The sequence below is a fragment of the Pieris brassicae genome, chromosome 4 (assembly GCF_905147105.1).
Source record: "Pieris brassicae chromosome 4, ilPieBrab1.1, whole genome shotgun sequence".
Classification (NCBI taxonomy): domain Eukaryota; kingdom Metazoa; phylum Arthropoda; class Insecta; order Lepidoptera; family Pieridae; genus Pieris; species Pieris brassicae.
The window spans coordinates 979,002-997,845 of NC_059668.1; the positions used below are offsets into that span (position 1 = coordinate 979,002).

An 18,844-nucleotide genomic window follows, 5' to 3' on the forward strand; every position below is an offset into this window, starting at 1 on the left:
ATGTGATTGACCCTCTCCTGAAACGGTCAGAAATCATATTACAGCCGGCTGAAAACTAGTGGAAAAATCTAGAAACATTGCAGTCGACCCGTCTTCGTAACAACAAATTGATGAAAACATATTTTATTAGGCTTTAAACTAAAATATAGTATGATAAGTGTTATATTTTTGTGCGGCAAACAATGTCGTATAAAAATCAATGTAGGTGATAAAATCATTCCAAATCTTACGTTATGTAAGTGTAATATTTTGATACATTTTTGTAAGTTATTATATTGATAGACAAAAGGTTAAAGTCCATTACTAATGACTCAATTTTGTCTTAATTGTATACATTGTTGACCTTTTATTTTATTTATAAATACGCATCGATACGCCTTTTTGCCGATGCTTTGTGAATTTAAATTAAGTTAAGGTAAAATGTATCAAGTTTGATTAAAGTTTTTAATTTTCTTTTTAAATATAAACAGTCGTATACTTTGAATAAGACCTAAGGTTTAGTTAATTAAAAATTAAGAGTAATAATTAAATTAAAAACAAAAACTGATAATACTTACAATTAACATTGATTAAATTTTTGTTTAAAAAACAGAGCATCCTCATGTTGTGGGAAGAAAGTCGTTGAGGTATAAGATATAAGACCTGCGGTGGAAAATAGACTCAGATGCGACAGAACTTATTTTAATGCCATATATAGTAGCAAAACATATATATATATATATGTTTTGCTACTACTACTACTACTACTATACTACTATATTACTACTATATTACTATATATTTGATAATCCATATATATATGGATTATCAAATGTGGAAATTTCAAAATGATTCTATATACCACTTCTGTGTTTTGAAGTTGACACGACAAGATCATTCAAACGTTTATTTAATAATTCATCCAACGAGCCATAAACGAATAAATTACGATTTGTCATTCTGTATTTTATTTAATTTGAAGCAAAAACGCGGGGATTCCCCGGGCATAGATCCGTGCTTCCTTTGGCAATATATATATCGGCAAACCCAAAGTATCGCCGATATATGGGTATCGGATGGAGGTTTAAATAGGCTCCATCCCTGTCATTAGTTCTTGCAGATCACTCAGTAGTGCTAGTTGTGGCTGATACATATATTTTTTTTGAGTATAAACCAATCAATATATAAAATATAAACTCGAATTGCTATCGGATTCATCTCAAGCCCCCTTTGGCTCCCGAATATAACACCGCTTCTGAATTTTCCGACTAAAACTTACTTCACCCATCTTGGCCAAGGCCGGATTTAGAGGTCTGTAGGCCTCGGAGCAACAATGGAGTGGAGGTCCCACTGCCCGTGAACTATTTTCCAAATATAATTAAATTTCAGAAGAGTTTTTCAATCAATAACTTAATTTGAAACCAACAAGATTATTTTAGTATTTAACAATCATATAAAAAATAAATACAGATACATATAAATATAAATACAGAAGCGAAAAAAAAAATCAAAGGAAAAATGCCAAAACTACCGCTTTTTGGTTGAAAAGGTTGTCAATGTGGAATTCGTATACATTAATGTTTTGAATAACAATTGCTTCTAACTTAAATTAGTAATACATATGTACCGAGTTACAATGCGCTTTTAGTTTGCACATTAACTGAAAAAACCCGTGGAATTGTATTCACAACCTTCTTTGACCCCCAATGATATCAATGCTTGTAATCGTTAATCCAAATTTTGGTTCAACCAATCACCGATAGCCTGAATCCTTTATATCGCGAGTTAGTAAGGACACCATAACATAGAGATACTGGTGGTGCAAGGGAGGGTGGGAAGGAGAACTAGTGGAAGGTCACATATGAGGTGGGCTGATCAAATCAAGAAAATAACGCGCTTTGAGATTTATTACTTTGTACCACAATTTTGTAAATGATTGAGAAAATCTCTTATATTAACTGTAAGTGTAGATTTTTTGTCCATACTTATTATTTATGTTGCATTCGTTTTGCATTAATATTTTTACCGGTTTCTTGGGTACACCAGCATTCCGTATCACACCTATTATCCTCAACTAGAGGACTGGTCTTTAAATTCCAAACGACAAATAGTTTTTTTACTTGTACAGGAGTAATTTTTAATAAATACTACTATATTCAAGGGATTTTCCGTAGGCGAAATTGTTTAACCGCCTGGCTGGAACTCTTCCACAATTCGTTTCCATATTTTAATGATATTTACAATTTAAGGAGTTAACGGAAGAAAATTGAACAAGCACTGGTAGTCACTGCCAGCTCCACTTTTCAACGAAAAGTAATATTATGTGAATTATGTAAGTGGTTATTTTAATTCTGTTAATGGAATCGGTCTGGAGTAAATAATAAAAACAGCAAGGTGATATTGAATTACCTAAGAATATATAATTAACAAGCCACCTTACATAGCTTTTATCGACTATGCCAAAGCGTTTGACACAATGTATCACGAGGCCATTTGGGAAGCCCTAAATATGTCACATAAACAAGAATTATGTTAGAGTACTAAAAAACATCTACAAGGGGTCTACATATTAGTGTTAGCCAAGTCAAGACTAGAGTCACGAGGTCCGGAGATACCGATTGATAGAGCTGCTTCCCAAGCTGTTCATAATGATACTTCAACAAATTTTCGAAAACCTCAACTGGCAGTCGGGAGGGATAATATTTACCCAGGATCGACCTACACACCTCATATTCGCGGACTATACTGTCTTATTCGATGAAACAAATAAGGAACTAGAAAAGATGATAATTACCTTAAACGAAAAAATTAAAAAAAGTAGGCCTTAAAATGAGCGAGAACAAAACTTAAATAATGACAAACTACGCGGTTGCTACAAACATTTTGCTGCTAAATTAGCCTCCAAAAAGCTTGGTGTGCTCAGCAAGGCGAGACGGTACTTCACTCCGGGCCACCGCTTGCAACTCTATAAAGCGCAAATACGGCCCCACATGGAATACTGTTCTCACCTCTGGGCGGGGGCTCCCCAGTACCAGCTCCTTCCACTTGACCGTATCCAACGAAGAGCGGTTCGAATCGTCGATGACCAATCCCTCTCCGAGCGGCTCGATCCTTTGGCGTTGCGTAGAGATGTGGGGTCACTCTGCATCTTCTACCGCATTTACCATGGAGAGTGTTCAGAGGAGTTGTTCGGATTAATACCTGCAGCTGAGTTTCAGCATCGGACGTCGAGGCAAAATACAAAATTCCACCCGTATCACCTCGACGTCCGACGTTCCACGACTGAGCGTTTCTCAAGGCAATTTTTGCCGCGCACCACCGCTATGTGGAACCAGCTGCCCACTGAAGTATTTCCGAACCTATTCGACTTAGGGTCCTTCAAGAAAAGAGCGTACAAATTCTTAAAAGGCCGGCAACGCACTCGCGAGCCCTCTGGCATTGAGAGTGTCCATGGGCGGCGGTATCACTTAACATCAGGTGAGCCTCCTGCCCGTTTGCCCCCTATTTTATATAAAAAAAAAAACACTACAGTATACCTTAACGGACAGCCCCTGGAATATGTTAAAGACTACATATACCTTGGTGAACAATTATCATTTGTAGATAAAAATGAAGAACTTGGTAGACCGGCGAATTGACATGAGCTGGAAAAAGTTTTAGTCCGTGAAGGAAATCTTAAAAGGACAATTTCCCCTACACCTCCAGAAAATTGTCTTGGACACTTGTATCTTACCTACCTACTCTCACATACGGCTGCCAAATGTTAACTTACAACACGGAAACCAAACTAGTAGCATGCAGCGTACTAAAAATAAGAAAATTACCTAAAACAGAAGAAAAGACCTAAAACAGAAGTGGCAATGGCGGGGCATATACGCAGTTAAAGATGGACTTTAAAGACAACTGTATGGAAAGGACCAAGGGCAAGAAGGAGAAGAGGTCGCCCCAAAAAGAAGAATAAGAAATAGAAGCGGCAGCAGGAAGCGAATAAACAGAGTCAGTTGGAAAAAGCTGGAGGAGGCCTTAATGTATAAAATATAAAAAATCTAACCTGCATATTATCTTTTTTTTGTCATTGTGCTTCAATACCTACGAGTATATGTATAAAGTTGTTTTGAGTTTCAGTTCAGTAACACTACAGTCTCCATTTCGTTCTTGTGTTATATGAAAGCGCTGCGGCAGCCGCCTTTAAGGCTATCCCGTAGACTTGTTCAAAAAACACATCACAAATCTAACAAAAGTCATTACGTAATTTCTTAAAATCGATTAAAAACCTGATTTACGTGTTATATTTTTCAGAAACATGATAGATTCGAGTTTGTGCTACCACAACATAATAGACGGAAAATCGGTTGACAGTTTCCCTGCAACTCAGCCCACACCACCAGGTAACTTTGTTATTGAGAGAGAGAGAGAGAAAGAGAGAGAAAGAGAGAGAGAGAGGGACAGATGAAACATTTTTTATACGTTGGTAATAATTTTCACTATTTTAATGTGTTGAATAAAACCGCAGTTATTTACATGAATGAACTTGTTGATTAGGTTTATAAAGTCGGACTATATATATATATATATGTTTGTTATCATAAATGTTTTATTTAACTTAGTTTTCTTAATTTTTTATTACTTCCTTTCTAGATTATTAGATGCACACTTACATTGATAATCTAATCACTATACATATCTTACGTTACAACGAATGTTAAATATTTTTTAAATTCGTAACATCATTTACGTAGACAATAACGTAAATTTAAAAATACTCTCCAGGTATTGAAAAATAATTTAAGTAGGTTATGAAAGGATTGTTTTAATCATTGCAGGATTTTTTAGCTTAATTATTAATGAAAATTCATAAACTTTCTTCTATAATATTTTTATTTGTAGTATTTCAGTGGCTGAGAACTGCCCTATACACAACATTTAGTTTAGTTTTGTGGCAGCAACATAATTTCATGTTTTGTAGTTCCGACTCGGGATAGGCCGACATACAATGAGTAAAACATTAATTTTTTCCTGATGACAGATTTTTTATGGATAATTGTTCACATCTTGAGTTATATTATTGCATTTTTATTAGGAATCCCTATTTTTTAAAAAAATAATATAGTCTTATATCAGTCAGTGAAGATGCAGCTTTCTAATGGTGAAAGAATTTCTGAAATCACCCCAGTAGTTTTGTCACAGCAAACATTACAAATATACGTACAAAAACACAAATGTTTCCTCTTCATAATATTAGTATAGATAAGTGTTTTGTAATTTATAATTTACTAATTATAATTATAAAAATATTAGTGTAATTTTACAATTGTTTGTTGTCTTTATGTGTTTTCTATTAACACTACGAACGACAGTGATTTACATAAAATATTATGTACATTTCGTCAAACCTTAAACTTATGGTAACACACAGACACACACATTTAATTAGCGCCCGTGTAATTGAGCTCCACGGCTACAGAGCCTCTACACTACACTGTTTGATTGAGTCACACACACTAGACATATTTTTGGTTAAATCCGGCTTCCGATGGTCATCCGCTGAGCTGATACGAAAACTTTTGAGGTGTTATCAATTTTTTTTTGTAGAGCGCTTAAAGAAACGGGCCAGTATGAAATACATACGTGCCAAAGAGAGAGACTGGAAGCAAGACTTTGGGCAGATGGAGATTAAAGCAGATTCCCTGCCTTCACCCGGTGTTATGCCTGCTGTACCTACTTTGGTGAGTTATTTAGCTTGTCTGTAAGATCATATTTTTTTAATAATGATGTGATATACATTTTTTGCGGAGTACATATATGTTTTTGAATTTGTGGTCCTGACTCTTTGAATTTTGGATCTTGGATCGGTAATAATCTTAAGTTAGTAAATAAAATAATTAATTGTAGACATGATGTCAGGTTTTAGATTCACGATGTATACAGTACTCTTATTAAAAAATGTTTTTTAACTGTAAGTTTGTGAAATGTGTTTGTATCATTTATGTATGAGGTGCAAAAAATAATCCTAAATATTCTACTTACTGACTTCTACGTGATTACGTGGATGGTATATTATTTGTACTGTTTTTTTTTTTTAAATGTTGATTTTAATGTCGAAACAATGGCAGCTATACAGTATAGCTTCAACATTAATAATAAAAACTATGTGATTACTATAGACTATCAAATAGTCGTTAATTTGTAGATCTATTAATATTGGCAAATCAAATAAACCGCAATATTGAACTAATTTGACTTTCATTAAATTATAATGACAATGGATGCTGAGCAGCGCGATTGCTCCGACATATATTATTTTTTTGAAAAGTTTGAAGACCTCGATTCGAAAGCGATAATTCAATAATCGAAAGACAGTATATGTTAATGATTTTTGTAATGATCCTCTTGGGTATTCAGAAGGTGGAATCGTGCAGTCGCTTTATGTCCCTCGTGTCTCGGCCGAAGTGTCGGCAACCGGAAGAAGAAATCAGGGGGTGTTGTGATGATGAGGTGCCCGCCAGTCGCATCAACTTCCACGACACATTCAGTATGCTCATCAATATGGGGAATATGGAAAAAGGATGTCGAAGAACTGTGAGTATGAAAATTTTGTTATGCTTTGAACGAAATCTGTATGACGGTTCAGCTCGACTAGGTTTTGTTAGTTAATAAATAATTGCTTATTTTTACGATATAAAATACAGTTTTCACTTCTCTAAGCATCCTTTGTTCGCGGACGACAAATATGTTTTCATAAAAAGAAAATCCAGAGTTAATTGTAATCAAATTCAACAATATCTCAATAGGTCATAAATATATTACAAACAAAATAAACATTCAATAAAAATTGACAAATGTAACTTTTTCGCGTAAAAACAAAAAAATATAATACCTTTACAAAATCGACAGCATATAATATAATATATATAGCGATAAATTACGTAAAACTAGTAGACTTTGGAATATGATTAGTTGGAGAAATGGGCAAAAAATGACAAGCAAGGCATAACTAATATTTGTCAAGCGGACATGCATGTCATTTTAAAACATAAATTGTATAAAGTGTCTTTAGTTTCGTAATGTCAGAAGTGTGCTGGAGTTTGCAAGTTTCATCTGGTCTCCACACTCTATAAAAGCTGTTGAAAATGTACAAAAAAAAAACGTTTGTAAAATTCCTTATCTAGTATCAATCAAATCAACATACGTTTACTTAGTTTAGATAGGTTGTTATGAGATGAACTGGCAAGAAACTCCGCAAGTATTTCCGTCCCTTCATAATGCCATAAACCACAGCGTCATTAATGTTACATAAGTAAACCTGTCCTGTGTTTACCACAATTTTTCGATAGTTATGTACATTCTTAGTATTGTCTTTTGTTAAAATAGCTTTTACACATTAAGAAAAACACTTTTTGAACGGATTAAAGCTATGTATTATTATTAAAAACTTATAGTTATTTATATAACTCTAAATTTTAATTTTTTTCCGACGTTTCGCGTGCTTTTCAGCGTGCGTGGTCACGGTGACTGAAGACAAAAGGTGTTAAATGTCGAAAAGGACCAATCCGCGAAAACAGAGGACACCGTGAGTCATTTGTGAAAAAAAACCCGTCATCTTTTAGTCGATATCAACTTCGGGGCAATAAATACAGATAAAACAACTTTCTCTGCAGCTGTGATACTTTTGACATTTAACACCTATTGTCTTCATTCACCGTGACCACGCACGCTGAAAAGCACGCGAAACGTCGGAAAAAATTAAAATTTAGAATTATATAAATAACTATAAGTTTTTAATTATAATACATAGCTTTAATCCGTTTCAAAAGTGTTTTTCTTAATATGCAGATTCTTGCAAATATTTTAATTAAAGCTGATTAGAATGTCCACGGAGTCAACGAGGCTTATTATTTTTGATCGATATTCTTATTGGGCGGATAGATATTTATATTTGCTGTATTTAATTCTAAGACTCCCTCTACCACGTGACAAGACTCTCAAAATTTTCCCAGACAGAATTCCCTGGATAATTCGCGAATATTTCGGATTTTATCTAAACACCAATTATGAGAATATTTATATTTTCCACTTCACCAACGAGGATTTGGGGGAAATATTTGAAGGGTCGGGAAGACTTTGACTCGGTTTAGTATTAATCTTTGAAAATATTAAGTATTGTCGTTTTTTTTAATGTTAAATTTCAGTTTTATATGAAGTAGGAAATACAGCCATTTCAGTCAAATTTTGGTTTTGAAACCAACTCCTGTTATCTTTCAAATTACCTAATGAAAAGAGAGGATTAAAATAGCGGTTAGTTAGTTAAAATGGCGGAAGACTGTTTTTTTTAAGAGCCGTCGCTCATTAAATCATTTTTCTACTTTTTTATTCCCTATTTTATTTAACAGATAAGTCGTGAAGAGCAAGTATGGCAAAATGAGCTAAAGGACCTCATATGGCTGGAGTTGCAGGCCAAGCTCTCTGGACGGACCCTTGAACAGCAGGACGATTTCCTTTGTACTCAGAGAAACGTTATACCCAATATTGTACAACGGATTTTAGATTATAAGTAAGAAGTTTTTAATTAATTAAAGTCAAGGAAGGTACTTTGTCCAGAACTCCGATGACGAACCAGCTGCTTATCTTAATATATATAAATCTCCTGTCACGATGTTTGTCCGCGATGGACTCCCTAAACTAATTAACCGTTTTTAAATTAAATTGGCACACCGTGAGCAGTCTGGTCCAACTTTAGAGATAGGATAGCTTAGATCTTTAATTATAGTCGCAAATTATTTGTCTATTATATGTCTTATAATTAATTGACAGTCACAATTATCTGTTAACTCCAAAAGATTCTAACAGATGTCGATACTTTTCGACTGGATTGAGTAAGTAATCAATAGATGGCACTGCTATGGTAAACCGACAAACGTGTCATATAAGCTACAATTTAATATCATGATTACCACGTGTTATTGAGGCTAAAGTATAAATTAAAGGTATTATATAATTATTTCTACGTTTTAAATTTTTGGTGTTAGCATAGCCAACCACGTGTTACTTAGACCGAAGTGTAAATATAATTCAAATTATAGTGACGATAATACAGTGAAATTATTCTTTCGTGTCACGGTATTAAGGCTAACTAAAACCACATTAAGGAGAAACTTATTTGTATTACTTTATAGAAAGTGGTCATCCTGTTCCGCGTGACACGTGATTATTATTGTGTATTTTTTTCAGATTTGTAAGTTCAAAACCAGTTTGTAGATCAGGCACGAGATTGCAGCCGACCCAAGAGTGCTCCAATGAAGATCTATCTTTCGATTGTTGCAACGATGGAGCCAATCATGATGGTAAGGTGTTTTTAATGTAAATTCATTTGTTTTTTGACAAAATGCTTTGAGAAATACAGCGGCGGTTTTTCGGTACAATATATATAATATAGTTTTTAATATGAGCTGTGTGAAACTGTCTTAAGTACGTTTAAAAGAAAATATCACTAAAATAGAATTAACTAATAACTTAATAAGAAGTTATTTTTATAAAAGGCGAAAAAATTAAATACTCCGACACTGGATTATCACGAAACATAAGATCTTTATTGCTTCATATAACTGATATATATATAAAAAACAATTGATTTATTAACTATTTTAAGCTGATACATTTTTTAATGAATATATGTGTAAATTAACAGGTGTAATTGCTAAAACAAAATGTGTGCCTGTACTAGTGTACACACGTAAGTGAACTTATTCTTCGAAAAACGATCTACTATATGCAACTTTACAGAAATTGGTTAAATAAAGTTAACTTAGATAAAGTTTAACTAAAGGCTGTTATTAACATAGACATACAATTGTTTCATTTCACCTTATTACTGCTAAGATTATTACAGAATATCATTAATTGCATTAGAATTATTAGTATCATTGTTATCGTTATTATATATTTTGTTTTTAAATGGCTTCGAATCTCTTCGAATCATCCGTGCTAGGGATCAGAAAAAGATGGTGCGTAACGGAAAAATGTGACGCGTAACCGAAAAATGTGACGGTATTTTTTTCCCAACGCCGCTAAAGAAGTTTCACTTCAAAAAATATTAAGTTGTTGTATTTATAGTGTGTCGTACTATATAACTTCCAATAGCAATACCGATTCCAAAGCTTTTGTAAGCAATTTCGGCACTGTTCTAGCGCTGATGTCGCTGATGTTGATCGGTCTTTGATACTAATCCGGATGCCGCGGTTTTAATCTCTGGCTATGTATCTTGTGGCCCCTTGCAGTTGCATTACACGATTAATGAATGCAAAAACAACATTTTATCGTGCATAATATTGATAAAATATGTTAGTAGACTGATACGGTATAATCGTTCCAATCTGTAATCAAAAACTAGGTATTTAGGTACAATTTTAATAGGTCAAATTGCGCCCCAGTATATGTCACATTCATTCTATTGCTATTCTAATATTTTCATCACATTATCTAATATCAATTCATCAAAGCCATATTTGACCATACAGCGATTAATAAATAGAACCAAAAATACTGGTCTACAGTGTGTGTTGGGGCGTAAGCGTCTCTTAGCTATTTCCACTTATTTCCATTCTTAAAGGCAACACTTGCGAGCCTTCTGCCAATGTGTGTGGGCGACAGACAGGCAGTCAGCTGCCTGCCCGTCTGTCCGCGATTTGCAAATCTGGTCAACTCTAGGCTGCACTGGCCCCATATTATTTCCAGACTATCGATCGCCGACCTGTCTACTTCATTTTGTGGCTGCCGTTTGAAGATAATTCTTGTCCATTTCTCACGACAAGATGTGCTAATACCGCCATTTTTATGCATACAATCAAAATGTACATAATAACTTACAGATATACAAATCCAGCTGGGCTGTCTCAGTATAGACTGCACAGTATGCTCGGACGTGATAGGAGAAGCGATGCGTGAAGTTGGTGGGATTTTGGACGCATTTGACAATGCTGTTGCATTGTACCCCTCGTCTACAGCAGCCAAGCACGATCACCCAGCTCTCGCGTCACCTGAACTTAATGATAGAATTAGGGTAAGCTTTCTAGGAGTCTGTGCGAAGAGTCATTCCTATCAAACGCAAGTATCACGTGTATATTTTCGGTCGTAATTAGACGAAAATGATATGACATGAATAAGTTTGGTTTTGTATTTATTTATTAACACTTCGTTGCATTACAATATAAAAAATGAATATAATTAACTGAAAAGGAGGCCAATTGGCGGCCTTATCGCTTCCGAGCGATCTCTTCCAGGCAACCACTGAGGAAGAAAAAATGTATTTGGGAGCCTGGTCTAATTGAAGGATTTTTTTACAAAATCCGTGTGTTCAGAAAAGCGTATTATAACTAACTACCGCAAACGCAAACTATACCAGAAAATATTATTTTCGCTCCGGCGTAATTAAGCAAAAATCATAAAATAAACTTTAGGACAAAGATCGAATTTATTTGTCTGTTCATTTATGTTTTTTTTTTGCTACTCTTACTTTTTTTTCTACATGTGTAACTATTATTATTAGTTTTCTATTCTATTTTTGTTATTACATTATTTTTCTCATTTGAGTCTGATCTGGCGCAAAGTAACTGTTGTGGAACACGTCTACTTCACAGCACAATGCTCAGCCAGGGCTAGTTACAACCACAACACACACACACATGACACACTTATTCCTTTTGTTTAGTTCCATAATTTTTAGTTTTCTTTTTGGATTATAATAATGATTTTGTGTGTTTCGTTAGTTGTGTGATTGGCACAAAAAAAGAAATTAAATTATAAAAACTCCACCCCTGCTTTGTCAATTATATGTGTAATACAAAATATATAGATCTAATAATTCTTATTATTTTAGGCAATGTGTCTTTGGTACAACACAGCTCTTCACATGCGGCTCAAGTTGTTATCAGTACGTCGCATGCTACGTACAGTACGCGCACGCAATCGTCGAAGAGAAATGCAACACAAACCGTCAGTTGATTCTACTAGTAGCAGGTTACTACTTTAACATATTTTAAAGCCGTTGTGGATTAGTCTGTATGATTCTACCCGAAATAATAATCGTTTTTTGTTACTTACCTTTGTGTACCTAATTTAATTATCTACTTAATATTTAATGTTTTATTTATTTTATTTACATTTTTTGCATCTTTGCTTACACTGTTAACTTTTATTATTCTTATTTGTTTTTTTTGCGACTGAGTCGCAAACTAGCTGCTGTGGTCCCTGGCAGAATGACCAGCGCTGTGGAACATCTCTGCTCCTCGGCATAATACTGAGCCAATTACAACCACACACACGCATTACACAATTAAACCTTTTTCTTTAATTTTGTTATTTTTTTTTTTAATTTTACGATGTTTGTGTTTCTTCCTTTACCGTGCATCAAATGTATGCGCTTAGACAACTTTCAGACTTGACTTACAAACTCATTAACATTGCCCTAAATAGTTTATGTGTGGCAGTAAAGTAGTTAAATCCGAGAGTTAATTGAATCTTAAGACAGTTAATTAAAAATCAATATTCAATCAAGTCGCTAAAGTTCCGTGAGACAAGTGATAGACGAAACGTTTAACGAGTTTCCTTAACGTCCCTAGGCAACATGACTAACCTAACCTAACCTTTTTTTTTTTTGTATGAGGTGAAAATGCGCTTGCGCAGGCTCGCGCCAAGGATATCGAGCTTGACGCGGGGACTGTGGGGCTGGGTCTACACTCTGCTATTCAGAGGGGTAGCGAGACCCGACCCACTAAAAACACCTCAACCCTTCACACGCCCTTAAGATGGGCCCTCGGGGTTCGCCAGGCATTCTACCCAAGGAACCTAACCTAACCATTTACAATAAAGTAAAACACGGAATATCCAAGCTCTCAGTTCTTCATGATGAAACCGAAATAACAATAACATATGAAATAATCATGGCGGAGTGTACTTATCTTGTTTTAAACATTGTTAATCAACACGCTGGCTTTCGGTCAGACAGATAGTTAAACGTTTTCGACGTTGCTTTATTTAAATCAAAATTTTAGCGACTTCATTGAATATCGATCTTTAATCAACTGTCTAGAGATTCAATTTACTCTCCTATTTAACTACTTTACTGCGACATATGCATTAAGATGAAGCATGTCGCCCTTACTTCAACAAATTAAATATTTTTTTATAGATCTTCAGATGCCCACTCGAGCCAGGTGCGCTTCAATATAACCACTCCGAGTGGTTCCAATAGCAGCGCATCCAGCGGACAGTCGCATGACGATAAAAAGTCCGGCTCGGAGGACCATGAGAAAGAGCAAAAACCTTTGGATAACGAATCTCTTAAACAGGAAGATGACACAACCGACAGCGGATATAGTAGATCTGGTTAGTTATAAACCATTATGTACATATGAGACGACACATTACATACGATATGTATACATACGGGACGCCATTTTTATTTTTAACGTTCCATTGAATTGAATTAATTTCAAAGCATTTTCCAGATCGAACAGGTGACGCAACTCCCGAGATTGTATTGGATACGGACACGAACGATTCTGAAGATTACGCTTCCATCGAACAAGAGTGTTTACGCGGAGATGCCTTCTACATTGGGCCGTTGGATGATTTAACACAAATGAGGCTGCTGGACCGACAGCAGGTCTCCGTTTATCGGTAAGTTTTATCTATAATGAACAATAAATGTGCTTGAAAGAGTTCGGTGGAGGTTATTAAATGGATCTTCAAATAAATAAAACACTTTGTTTGAAGCTAAATGTCAACTGTCTTTAATCGTTTGACAAGAGTTTATTAGTGACATAACATTACGGTAGACGGGACTAACAAAAAACTAACTTGACTTGTCAATGGGCCTTAAAACTAATGTATGGCTCAAAACTGACGTTTTACAATTTATTGGGTACGAGTGAAAGATTAACAATTGGTTTTTATTAATTACAAATATATCGAAAGAAAACATTTATACAGGATTAAAGCTATGTATTATTATTCGCGTGCGTGGTCACAGTGATTTTCACATTATCACACACACATTCAAATCATCGATTGAAAAATATCCATAATTCAAAATTTATATTTTTGTGCGTCAGTCACGTGGCTCAAAACTGTCACTAATTAGTAGATTGACAATGACGTTTTCGCTTGTACTTAACAAAATAAAAATAATAATTTTTATGACCTCCTAATGATAGCCTAATGAATAACTTGAAAGGGTACTTTTTTTTCCAGCGACTATCATTACGACATGCTGAAGACAGCGGGAGTTCGACGTTGTATGATGTTCATGAACAAGATTTGGAGTAGTATACTGCACAAGGTCTACCATGTGCTGCAGGAACCACAGGTAAAAAATCATTATTTCTATCTTCAGATTTTTGTACCAGTTTCGAGAATTATTTCTCTTAAAAGGCGTTGGTCATCAGCCTCCCGTGCCTGATAGGCCGTAGTAGTGAAAGTCGCAACCTCGAATCACTAGGCCAACAATTCTTATAAGCATCTCGGCTGTGTATATGTCGCAGTAAAATAATTAAGTCAGGAAGTTAATTGAATCTCTAGTCAGTTAATTAAAGATCGATATTCAATCAATTCGCTAAAGTTCCGTCAGACAAGTGAGTGAACGAAACGTTTAACGAGTTTCCTAAACGTCCCTAGTCAACATGACTTTTTTTTTTATGAAGGAGGTAAAAATGCACAGCTGCAGGCCCGCGAGCGCATGCAGTCGCTATCGCGGGGACTGTGGGGATGGTTAACTCTTATCCCTCTGCTAATCAGAGGGGAGAAACCCGACCCACTAAAATTTCCTCCTGAGCCCTCCATATCGCCTGCTATGCCGGACACATTCATTCTGAATGAATGACGTCTGGCACCGCATTGAGTCCCCCGGGGGTCGCACTAGGCATTCAACCCAGGGAACTCAGGCGAATATGACTGCATACGGACTCAGCGAAGGCGCAGGGGGATACTGTTGGGCAAACGCTCCTCGCGTCTTGCCCCCGCACCCCCGCCTCGCCGCCGCCGAGCACAACCCCTTCGGCCATCGCCACGCACCTCCCGCTGACGCTCGGCAGCCTCCTTCTGCAGCAGGACATGCTCACAGAAGAAGGCCACCGCACGCCATGCCTCTTGGCTACCAAGCATTGCTGCAACAACGCTCGGTAGCGAGAGGTCCGTCCCGACGACCGACACTAGGTCATGGCGTTGCCTCGACCAAGTGGCACAATCGGCCAGGGTGTGCTCCGCCGTGTCCTCTGGGGCACCACAATGGTGGCAGATGGGAAGGGTTTCCCGCCTCGCCACCCTGTGCAGATACCGCCCAAAGCACCCATGCCCAGACAGTATCTGCGCCATCCGAAAGGACACGGCTCCACTCGGGCGATTCACCCATTCCCGTAGGCATGGGCGAATCGCCTCCACGGTGCGTACTCCCGCCCTAGGCATAGCCAGATCATGGGCCCATCTATTAAAGGTGGCCTCCCTGGCTTGCCTCCTTGCCGGTCCGACCAGTTCAGCCCATCGGCCACCTGCCCTAGTCTCACACTTGAGACGATACAGGTCGCCTAGGGCCAACGCCTCTAACTCCCAGGGGGGAGTCCCCGCCAACAGGCACGCCGCCTCGAACGAGACGGTCCGGTAGCATCGAGCCGCCCGAACCGCCATCACTCGCTGTGGCCTCCTGAGTAGGGTGCGGTTCCTCGCCCTCAGCCTATCATCCCATACAGGGGCCCCATACAATGCCATACTGCGTATGATTCCGCAGTACAGCCTCCGCACACTCTGCTTAGGGCCCCCAATATTCGGCAATAGCCTTGCAAGCGCCCCCGCCGCCCCTACAACCTTCCCCCCGAGAGCTTCAAAGTGGGCCTCGAAGTTCCAGCGGCCATCCAAGACGAGACCAAGGTACTTCATCTTGGACGCCACCGGAACCCCCACTCCTTCCACCATCAAGACCGCCCCAGGAGGTGGACCATTCCTAGGGCCATGGAACAATAGGGCGTCCGTTTTTTCAAGAGACACCCTAAGGCCCAGGGCCCTTATCCGTCTCACAACAAGAGAGGTGCCGACCGTTGCGAGTCGAGCCACCTCCCCATAACTTGCCCCGTTGGCCACTACGAGGGTGTCGTCTGCATAGCAGAAGACGCGCAATCCCGGAAGAAGCGCGCCCCTCAACACCCAATCGTAGGCCATGTCCCACAGAAGCGGCCCAAGGACTGAGGCTTGAGGAACCCCACACCGCACAGGGTGGTAGGAGATCGTGCCCTCCATGTTGGAGTACACGATCCATCTTTCCGCAAAATAGTCCCCCACTATTTGGCGCAGATACAGTGGGACCTCGAAAAACTCAAGTGCCTCTCTGACCACACCAAAAGGGAGACTATTGAAGGCATTCGCAATATCTAACGATACTGCCAATGCCCCCCCCCCCCCCGTCCACCACCCCACTTGTGTGGGACCTCAGGTCCCAAAGAGCATCAAGCGTCGACCGTCCCGCTCGGAAGCCGTACTGCGCCTCGCTCAGATCTGGCCCCTCAGCAGAGAGGTGCCGGCACAATCGAGACGCCACAACCCACTCCAGCGCCTTGCCCGCCTCATCCAAGAGGACGATAGGGCGGTAAGCCGCCGAACTGTCTGCCGAGCGCCCCTCCTTACGCACTAGACACAGTCGTCCCGTCTTCCAAGCCACCGGGAACCGTCCACTGCGTAAGCATGCAGTGTACAGCTCCCGGACGGAGACCTCCATATGAGGGAGGACTACTGCCAGGACACGCGCATGTACACCATCCGGGCCAGGAGCTTTCTTGCGGGCCTTGAGACGGGTCAAGATAGCCTCCATCTCTATGTCAGAGACTTCCGGAGCCATCTCTCCGGCCGCTTCCACTACAGTCGCCGCCATACACGGAGGGACAATGTCGGGAGGCAAAGGAAACAGGTCCGCCACCACTCTGTCCAGAAAGGCCGGCTCCAGACTCTCCACAAGAGGCATTCCCGCACCTTTCCGCCTTTTACGAGCTGATCGGTAGGGGCGCCCCCACGGATCATCATCCAGACCCCGGAGTACCTCCTGATGGGCCCTTTCCTTTGCCTCACAGATAGCGCCCCGGAGAGCCCTCTTGCGATAATTATAGATAGAGCGAAGGCCCTCCGTGACATCGGGACCATCTCTCCTCCTCCTCTGACTCCTGTAGTAGGCCCTTCTGGCCTCGCTACATGCGCCACGGAGATTGCCAATCTCCGACGTCCACCAGTAGACCGCTCTCCTCCCCTTCGGCGGCCTCCATTTGGGCATTGCCGCATTCGACACCCTTCGGAGACTCAGACCCAGTTCGCCAGCTCCTTCATCCACATCCACAACACTAGTGGGCGCACACCATCCCTCTATAATGGCCATCTCCTCCGCAATCTGGCGGTCCAGTCGACGTACCGACCAGCGGGGGAAGCTCTTCCGACTCTGGGGAGTCTGGCCCCGCACTCCCCACCTCATCGAAGTAGAGACCCACAACCGGATATATCGGTGATCCGATAGGGTCTCCACTTCGTCCAGAACGCTCCACGCCGTCGTAACTCGGGCCGCCGCCGCAGAAGCAAGGGTCACATCGACCCTTGAACTGCCCTGCGGGCGGACGCAGGTGGGCTCCGTTCCCTCATTTAGGAAAACGAGGCCCAACTCCGCCGCCCACTCCTCCAGAACCGGGCCCCTCCGACACGACACCCTGTCACCCCAAGTGGGAGACCTCGCATTTAGGTCTCCCATGAGGATAAGGGGGCGCGGAAGTGCCCTCTGTACGGCCAAGCCCATGGCGTCAAGGAAATCCTCGAAATGGCTTAGACGCTGATTGGGGGAAAAATACGCTCCAACAAGCGTCCAGTCCCCCCAATCAGCAAGAACAAACCCGGAACCTCTCTCTCTTAGAGAGAGAGGAGGTCCATGCGGCTGAGCAATCACAGCCGCATCACCTCGAAGGTCCCCCACCCACGAGTTCTGCCGCGACACATAATAAGGCTCAGTGACGACGGCAGCCATCACACCCCACTCCGCCATCGACTGCAGGAACAAGTCCTGAGCCGCAGCGGAGCGTCTTAAATTCCCTTGTAAGAGGCTAGTGTCGCTGTCAACCATTTTATTTGTTTGACAGCTCCAGACCAACCTCCATGGGAGTGTTCCTTACCACCGTGCTGGACGCTTTAAGGGCATACGGGGCCCTCCTGAGCCTTGGAGGGTTGCAGGCCCTACCTGCCATTTTGTGGTCCGCCGGCTTCCCAGCCTCTGAACAAACCACACAATGCAACTCTTTTGAGCTGCATTCATTGGCCTTATGGCCCGCAGTCCCACACCGGTGGCAAACCTCCACCAGGTCCACCACTGAGTCACATGTCGCACGTACGTGACCCAGCTTTTGGCACTTATAGCACCTCAATGGACGGTCCTCCCGGATTTCCACCCGGCAGGAACTCCACCCAATGAGGAGCCTCCCGTTCTTTACCTTATTGGCGGAGGCAACCGGGCATAGGAGGAACATCTCCCCCATTCCCTGCTCCCCACGCCGCAATATCCTCCCTGGTTTAATGGCGGTCACTGGGCACCCCCCCATGGCAGCCACCGCCTCTATCACGTCTCTCTCAGTGACACTGTCATCAAGGTCTCTGATGCGGAGGTCCGCACACTTGACGGGCCTCCCCACCAAGGCCTCCTCCGACAGCACCTCTCTCAATCTTTCCGCTAGGCGGTTGGCTTTCTCCTCCCTGCCTTCTCCAGGCACCTCCAGCATCCGAGCTCCGGTCGCTGTCACCCGGATACCAACACGCTCTATGCCCAAGTCAGGCAGACTGATAGCCTGCCTGGCCTTGGATA

General features: G+C 40.4%; 1 protein-coding gene across 4 annotated transcripts in view; it reads left to right on the forward strand.

Moving 5' to 3' along the window:
* Nucleotides 1-18,844, forward strand: part of LOC123707991 (mitogen-activated protein kinase kinase kinase 4) — a 52,090-nt gene that overhangs the window by 7,909 nt on the left and 25,337 nt on the right. For 2 of the 4 annotated variants that reach the window (XM_045658390.1, XM_045658393.1), the window contains exons 3-12: nt 4,279-4,367; nt 5,572-5,705; nt 6,382-6,558; nt 8,370-8,530; nt 9,208-9,320; nt 10,845-11,035; nt 11,852-11,991; nt 13,163-13,359; nt 13,482-13,653; nt 14,227-14,341. In XM_045658390.1, coding sequence (XP_045514346.1) covers nt 4,279-4,367; nt 5,572-5,705; nt 6,382-6,558; nt 8,370-8,530; nt 9,208-9,320; nt 10,845-11,035; nt 11,852-11,991; nt 13,163-13,359; nt 13,482-13,653; nt 14,227-14,341 — 1,489 coding nt within the window. The remainder of the gene's footprint in view (nt 1-4,278; nt 4,368-5,571; nt 5,706-6,381; nt 6,559-8,369; nt 8,531-9,207; nt 9,321-10,844; nt 11,036-11,851; nt 11,992-13,162; nt 13,360-13,481; nt 13,654-14,226; nt 14,342-18,844) is intronic. The other 2 variants (XM_045658392.1, XM_045658394.1) reach the window with 2 other exon arrangements.